This window comes from Arachis duranensis, chromosome 5, assembly GCF_000817695.3.
Source record: "Arachis duranensis cultivar V14167 chromosome 5, aradu.V14167.gnm2.J7QH, whole genome shotgun sequence".
Lineage (NCBI taxonomy): Eukaryota > Viridiplantae > Streptophyta > Magnoliopsida > Fabales > Fabaceae > Arachis > Arachis duranensis.
This window is the reverse complement of record NC_029776.3, coordinates 8,795,176-8,803,489: the sequence shown is the minus strand read 5'-3', so window position 1 is coordinate 8,803,489 and position 8,314 is coordinate 8,795,176. Positions and strand designations below refer to the sequence as shown.

The following is an 8,314-nucleotide window of genomic DNA, read 5'->3' as shown; positions in this document are numbered from 1 at the left end:
ACAGTGAGATACACCCATAGATATTATTCAGATACACCCAAAGATGTCAAACAAGATACACCCATTGATTACAGTGAGATACACCCATAGATATTATTCAGATACACCCAAAGATGTCAAACAAGATACACCCATTGATTACAGTGAGGTACACCCATAGATATTATTCAGATACATCCATATAGATATCAGTCAGATATCACTCAACCATGCTTCAATATCAAGCCACATTACAAGGTTAAGCAGTTTACACCCCCGAATCTACGGAATAAACCCCCAAAAATCAACAAAAATAGCAGGAGAACTTAGAATAACAATGTAGAACGACGTAGAACTTAGAAGAATGACGTATAACTTAGAACAGTGTAACAAAGAAGCAAGAGTAATAGTAAACCCTAGAAGAACGACGTAGAAGAAAAGTAAAATATACAGTATTTTAATGGACTTACGTTGAGTATTCTTGGTTTGTTTTTTCTTCAGATTCTTCACAGAGAGGTTGATGGTGTTTTGATGCAGTTTTCGAACTACGATTTCTATATTTTGAAACTTGATTTTCGCTCGAAAATGAGAGGGTTTCGTTGTTTTGAAAGCACCTTGAGAAATGGAAGAAGTGGAAGAAGTGGAAGAGTCTGCCATACGTAACCGTTCGAATGTTGAGCGCGTGATTTTGACGCGCCATCTTATCTCTCTTCATGCGCGTGATTTCTGTTTGGGCTGGGCCAACTTGTTTGCTTGTAGGCTTGTATGTGTAGCAGGCCCGTAAAGACAAATACTATTTTTTTTACAGTATTTTTCAACTCTGTAAGATGATGACTAATCCACCACGAATTAAAACTCCATTTATTAAAAGTCTGCTATTAAGGCTAACCAATAAATTGTTACACACACAATGTGCAATTTGAACTATTAATACTTATTTAAACAGATGAGTGAGATAACTACTCAATTATTCCAAATTGATTAAGACAAATACTAGTTATTTTTTAATATTTTTAACATTAAAAATTGTTAAACTTTAATTTAGTTATAATTTTATAAAATATTTATAGTAATAATTATTATATATAATTTTCAATTTTTTCAATAAAAAAACTATACATGTTTTTATGTATTATCCCGTGTAGGATACGAAAATATACACTAATAAATAATAAAACAAATGATTTTCAAAAAGAAAAAATAATAATACAAAGGAAAAGTATGAAAGAAATTAATTTATTCTCGGAATTTAAAATTTATAATATGTATAACAGAATATGAGATATTCGAGTTTCTTTCATTATCTGTATGATTATACCTCTATTATATATAGAATAAGACAATAAATATTTTATTTCTTTTAATTGATCCTTGCATAATTTTAAAAATCTATGCTTTTTTTTTTTTAATTTCGTGCTATCTCGGTGTTAAATATCCAGAAAAGACCCTTGCATAAAAAATGCAATTAACTCATCCAAAAATTCATATAAAAAAAAAACTTGATTCTTTGAAAAATAAAGCCATTTCCCAATGAGTATGTTTGGGGGGGATTGAACATAATTTTCATTTTTCAATTTAGAAATTAGAACTTAATCTCAAAGGAGTTCTTTGAAAATAAGAATTATGTACACCAACATAATTTGATTCACATAGCCTACCCCTTCTAGTTAAGAGGAGGTTTAAGTTTAATTGATGTTGTCTGAACAAAAATTGAGATACAAAATTAATTCTATACTTCCATAATTTCATTATTTCAGCTGCTCTGAACTTCTGAACAGAATTTTGTGATACATAAAGAACATGTTTCAAATTTTAACAGGACAATAGAGCAAGTTAGCAACTGCATGCTCAGAGGAGCATTTTTTAGTTCTTATGTCTTATTTTTCTAATGCACCTCACTGCTTTTGTTTCTTTCACTCTTTATCCCCGTTTTTTTATGGAAAAAACATTATTCTAAACTATACAATTCTATGAATCTATATAATTCATATGAGAAGACTGAGGTACTGGTTCATGTGAAGTGAGAAACTTGCATCATGTTTCAAATTTTCAATATGGAAAACTTCCAGTCATTTGGATATGATCAAGGGTACTTCTGAGACCATACTTGAGCACTGCCTCGTTTCCCAACCTGAATCCTTTTCCATAAGCTGATGATGTATCAGCCTCAATCTGGTGCTTAAAAAACTCGCCGAGCTTCTTCTCGAAATCAGACCGTTTGCCTTTCTTTGATGACGCGGAGGAGGAGGATGAGGAGGAGGAGGAGGAGGAAGGCGATGATGAGGACGAAGATGAACAATCACTACCGGATGCAGAATATATTTCTGAATCTAACCACATATGAGCCAAGACTTGGCAAATTCCTTCTTCAACCTCTGGACTCAGATTGGGATAACCTGTAAAAGACACATAACTTTTGTCCAAATTAACACTTAGATAATGAAAATATCACTTTTTTAACATGGATAGCTGAATACCTTTAAGCCTGAGCCATGCATGCATCATCTCATGAGCCAGGATTGATCCTGTCAACAACCTATGAACATAGAATTCTTGAATTATACACACTGATGTCATTTACAACCACTGTGGACTGTGTTTTAGTGAATAATGTGCATTGTGCAAATAACAGTAATGTCAATTTTGATGTATAAATGTGTATGATCATAATTTACACTGTTAAAAATATAACTATTCATGTGTCTCCTCCTATAAACTTAAGCTTTTGGAAAAAATAGTTTTATGACATGATAGCAGAGGTTCTAAATCTTCTAACTAAAAAGTCTAGAGTTCGATCCTTGTTAGCCTCCAAAAGAAAATTTCAACACTAGACGAATAAAAAGAGAAAGAAAGCCTATGCTGTGAAATGGATACCTAGGAAGGCCATACAACACAAGAATGGCTGTCACTTCACATCGACGGATCAGCCTAAAAGGCTCTGTTACCATATCCACGACTCGATGGCCTGCTCCTATCTTTGGTCTCCTTGAAATCTGGCATTACATGAAATTTAGGGAACACTTTTATTTCATACAAAAAATCCATTATTTCAGAACTAAAATGTATGAAAGCTCCAATTTGTCAAGAAATGTCTACCGAGGTGACAGTTTGCTCTTCTGACAAACACAGTCCTCTAGTTTCAGGCAAGTGGTGATGACCCTTCATTCCACAGTGAAAAACAGAAGAACAACTCAAAGTCAGGACACATGGAGATTGAAGTGGTAGAAAAGAAGAAAAAATGAAAAGCACATTGGCTGATTGGAAGTTCAACACTTGCATTCTTTTCTCCCTCCATGGCCTCATTCAGTGCTTGTCTCTCAACCAGAAGCATAGGAACTTGCTGCTCAACTTTCATGTTTAAACCTTCATAGAACTCTTGTATTTCAAGGTAGAGAGGTTGGCATTCATGAGTATCCATGATTGATGAGTCCAGACACTCTAAACATAGCTTTCTACCATCATCAAGCAAAAGATACTTTGCATCCCTTGGCTGCACTGATTCAACCATTTCGCATTAGATACTACTAGAAAGGAAAGAAAAAGAATATGACAGAAGCCTAGATTCTTTCAGTAGTAACAAAAAGAATGTTTTGGGAGCTAATATAACTGACCTCCATTCTTTCGCAGCTACAACACCGAGGAGTTCCATCTCGATCATGCGATGGACAGTATTTTTGTAGCCAGAAAGGATGAGCTCTATACTCAATGAGACCAGCTGAATTAGTTGGAATCTGTAATGCAAGAACTAATACTTCTAGTGCAATTTCTATGAATAAAGACAGAACTAGAGAAATTGTTCCATAGAAAAATATGCATAACATAACATAAATGCTGAAATACTTACAAAGTTATTGCAAACATCACATCTTGGGTGGTGTTGCTCCCTGTAGCAAGATTTATGGTAGGGGCAATTGCTAGACATGGAAAACTGTAAAAGAATGAATGAAGATTCAGGAATTAGTATTTACAATTACATCTTAGTGGTTTCAACTTACTTCATTTTTACTAACCTCATAATCTGTTATTGGAAGATTGCAAGCATTGCAGCGAAAACATTGTGGATGCCAAACAGCTCCCATGCAACTTAAAAATCTTCCATGCCCAATTTCAGCTTTGCATCCAGCACAGATTCTGCAAGCGGATTTTCAAGAACAAGGTTTGATCTTTGTTTCTCAAGTATGCTAATAAGGATCCATGGGGTTAAGTATTTCAATTTTATTACCTGTATCCTGGTGGAAAGAGGTTTGATAAAGGTTGGAAAATAGAATCATTCTCATATCTAGGACTAGGAGGAGAATCAATGTTCAAACTTTCTTGGATTGCCCTGGCAAGTTGCTCATCTTCCTCAAGTTGATCTTTAGAAAGATGTTCATCATCTTCATCCGGCCGAACCTTATCAAGATGTTCTTCTTCTTGTTGTTGAACTGTACAAGTATGCTCATCTTCCTCATCATCAACTTTACAAAGTTGTTCATCTTCTTCGGATTGAGAGTCGTCCTCTGCGATATCATAGACTCCATAAGAAAACTATGTTAACAATCATTTAATAAAGACTAACAATTCACTTCCCTCTCTGATTGTTACCTTACTGTGTTTGAACTTTTTGTTTGCTGATTAGAATGAATCAATGTGCATTTTACATAGTTTAGAATATGCAATTTAGGTAGACCTCATATGCTGAATTACTAACTGTACAAAATTTTGAAACCAAACAAAGCAGCAAAGGAATGTGCAAAAGCATAAATCTTACCAACAACACTTTTTCCTTTCTGATCCTGCTCTGACAGAGAGAGTGCAATTGCACAATCAATGTCCTCTTTCTCAACATCATTCAAATCATCCTGCACTCAGTTTGCCACTATTTAATGATAAGTTGTAACTCTGTGACAATGAGTTTAATTGCATACTAAAAAAAACTCTGATTACCACTGAAGCATGATGGTTATCCCAAATTCTGTCCTCTCCATATTTGCCATGGTATTGCCCTCTTGAAGTTCTATGGTTAGAGCCCTTAAGCAACTTGGATAACCAACCCATATCATGCAATATTATTCACCTTCACCTTCACTCAGAAAAAGAAAATAATCCCTAAGCAGGTAACCAAGTATATTCAACAATTTCCATCTACAGATTAATAACTAATAAGCACTTTGGAAAAATCATATTTTATATCATGATGGCCACAATAACACAAATAAATGTCACTGGGAAAGCATGATTTATATTATGATGCTAATTAAGGCCAGTTTCTGAATCTAATTAGTAATAACACAAGGGTGACAAGCAGAATTTCAATATCTAAATTCTAATCTGTTGCAGAACATGGCAACAATAAGATATGATCAGATCAATATCAAGCATACCAAATAGGTAAAATTCCCATCACTTGCTCAAACACAACAAAGAAAGCAACACTCAACATAGCTTGATATCTAATTCACTCAAACTAAATTGCTTGACGAGAAATACACATGCAGAAAAAGAAACATCCTCTACCAACAAAACATATACTGTATTAATAAATATAATTAAACAGAATCTAGAGAAGCTGAAGAATCTGATGAATCCAGGTTCAAGTACACAAGTCCAAGAATCAACAGGGGAAGAGAATTAGAGTACAATTATAGGATATACCCTTTTTTTTCTGTGTCTACGTGTTAAGTGATAAGAGAGAGCAGCTTTTGAGAGCAAAAGAATGAAATATGGATCCTCCTGAAAAAAATGAAAATAATAGAATGGAAACAGTAGTAACTGGTAACATGAACAGGAGCAGGTGAGGCAATATTATTAGTGGTGTTCCTTAAAACTACCAAAAAGATAGAACCGCATTGAAGAATGAAGAAAGATAGATAGATAGATAGGTGTGGATTTCACATTTTTCACTACATTGCTTGCTGCTGTGGAGTGTAGTGTCTGCTTTAGCATGTGGGGTCCGCTATTCTATCAATAACATACATACATTAACATAACACAATAAAGTGTGTGTGTGACAGAGAGAGAGAGAAGGGGAAAAGAAGTGAGTATTATGGGGTAGTTGAGTTTGAGACAAAGCCAAGTGAACTACTTCTATGTGTGACTCTCATCTATGATGTATCTATCTCTTTAGTGGTTAATGCATGAGTACACATCTATTCATTCATATTCAAAATATAACAGCTTGTTTGGAAACATTTAAGGTGAGAAAAGAATTCATTTCTATTTGAAATTTAATTTTATGATTTGGAATAACTATAATATATTAATGGAATAGAATTTAAGTTTAAAGAATGTGAGAGTTGATTTAAAAATCAGACCTTTTTTTTATCTGATTTACAAATGAAGGAAAAATGAGAATTGAAATTCTCAAAGGAATTTAAATCATTCATTTTTAGTTGTTTCAAAACAAGAACCAGAATTTAACTTTCGAGTGAATTCTAATTTCTAGCATTTCAAACAAGCTCTAAGTGACTTTTATTATTTTATTTAGAGTTGAATTTTGATACACTGATAGTATAAAGTATTTTATATAATTGTACGTACAATTATATCTGTTCTTTTATATGAAGTTATTTTTACTAATGTGGTATTATTAAATACATGTATAAAATTATTTTATAGTGACAGTACATCAAATTTAAATTTTTTTATTTAATAAAAATATATGAATATGAATGTGTGCAAATTTGAGGTAAACAAGAGATGCTAGCTATTTTGAATTCATCATCAAACAATCATCAATACCTCTTATGGAACAATAGAAAGTGTTGATTTATATTTATATAATTTGAATTCTTATCGGATGACTATATTTTTAACTTTTTAACAAGAAATGGTGCTTATTTTATTGGTTTAATTTAGTTGTATTAATGTACAATTTTCCTAAACAATCATCATATATCTGAGAATTTTACTAGTCTCTCTTTTAATTTGGTTCAGATGGCCAACACCAAAAAATTCAATTTTTTTCCCATGTCCAAACTTTCCATCGTCCAATAATGTTTTGCCACAAAATCTGTCTTTGGATTCATCAATCGAAGGATGTCATTTACTAGTATTGATGAACGGCTGAAATGAAATGAAGATAAAGGGGTCATATTATTGAATGAGTTTTAAACCCAACCACAATAATGTCCCATATTAACATAGCAGGCCACATGCTAGATTATATTGTTTTTATTTATTCAGAAATAACGTGGATTAATATATAAGTTAGTCTCCAAAAAATGAAATCTTTCTTAAATTTATCTCAAAAAAAAATTTATTAATTAAATTAATTTTTTAAAAATTATAAATTAATTATAATTATTCTTTAGTTAACATTTTACATCTTTAGTTGTTGACGGAAATTATTAGTGGAGTAACCGAAAGATAAATATAATTAATTCATAATTTTTAAGAATTAATTTAATTAATAAAATTTTTTAAAAATAAAATTGAAAAAGTATAGGATACTACTATACTATTTGTCAATTTATTGTTAATAATAATTAATTATTATATTTTAAACATATGTATAAGAAAATACATTCAGGAAATACATATATAAAAGTACTTTTATTAGACAAAATCATAAAAAATATATTTTTATTAGACATATTCACAAAAAAATTTTCATTAAACAGTTATAAATAAAAATTTACAAAAATTGATAAAAATACTGTTAATAACATAACGGAATTAAAATAAATTTAAAGAACATGTTATTTTTTATTTTTTAATGATTAATTTAATTATTAACTCAAAACAAGGTAGAACGTGTACAAGAATAGACAATTCAATGTGATTATAAGTCATACGTAATTCTTTTTTATCTCGAATTAAGAAATGAAAATAAAAGCAAGAAATAGTTTCACGGAAACCGTTGACTGCAGCAACCAACCAACTCTTCGTCTCTTATAAATAAGTCGTTAAGTTTACAACTTAGCTTACGGCTCTCATAATAATAATAGTAACAATAACAAGTTAATATAATAATAATGCATATAATGCTCAATAATGATTGAAATTGGGAGTTAGGCAACTTCATACAGCACATGTATGGGGCCTTGCAAAGACCCATTTTGATAGAAACACAAACCACTTGCCTAACAATAATAATATAGTAGAACCACTAGAGTGGGAGCTAGAAAAGAAGGATAAAATTACTAAGCTTCAATATGACAATATCACAAATCTCTGATCCTACTAATTCAGAGTGAAAGCCTTTAATGTAATAAAATTGGATTTTTTATTTTTAGAATGATACACTAGCTAATGTTATTAATCTTCAAGATTAAGTGTTAGTATAGAAAAGTGTTACATACATAATCATAGTGTTTACACAAATAATAAATTTAACTTTTACATATATATATAT

General features: G+C 31.5%; 1 protein-coding gene across 3 annotated transcripts; it reads right to left on the bottom strand.

Annotated features, from left to right (window-relative positions):
• Positions 1 to 1,693: 1,693 nt before the first annotated feature.
• LOC107487903 (protein DA1-related 1) lies at positions 1,694 to 5,989 on the bottom strand. Of its 3 annotated transcripts, none has more exons than XM_016108596.3 (12): positions 5,614 to 5,985; positions 4,906 to 5,041; positions 4,730 to 4,820; positions 4,202 to 4,493; positions 3,990 to 4,110; positions 3,824 to 3,907; positions 3,591 to 3,710; positions 3,257 to 3,469; positions 3,076 to 3,138; positions 2,854 to 2,972; positions 2,457 to 2,515; positions 1,694 to 2,375 (listed from the first exon to the last, which is right to left on the bottom strand). In XM_016108596.3, exons 2-12 carry the CDS (start codon positions 5,014 to 5,016, stop codon positions 2,029 to 2,031), a joined length of 1,620 nt encoding a protein of 539 aa, XP_015964082.1. In that variant the 5' UTR covers positions 5,017 to 5,041; positions 5,614 to 5,985; the 3' UTR covers positions 1,694 to 2,028. The 3 variants fall into 3 exon arrangements, with proteins under 3 accessions (XP_015964082.1, XP_015964083.1, XP_020997796.1); XM_016108597.3 differs by having other exon boundaries at positions 4,202 to 4,478; positions 5,614 to 5,982; XM_021142137.2 differs by having other exon boundaries at positions 2,223 to 2,392; positions 5,614 to 5,989.
• Positions 5,990 to 8,314: the final 2,325 nt, after the last annotated feature.

Excerpts from the sequence above, each read along its gene's own strand:
- LOC107487903 (XM_016108596.3), bottom strand. The coding sequence starts at position 5,016 with ATGGGTTGGTTATCCAAGTTGCTTAAGGGCTCTAACCATAGAACTTCA. Across the intron at positions 4,821-4,905 it reads ATAACCATCATGCTTCAGTG|GATGATTTGAATGATGTTGA; the intron begins GTAATCAGAGTT and ends AACTGAGTGCAG. Across the intron at positions 2,516-2,853 it reads GTGTTGTATGGCCTTCCTAG|GTTGTTGACAGGATCAATCC; the intron begins GTATCCATTTCA and ends CTATGTTCATAG.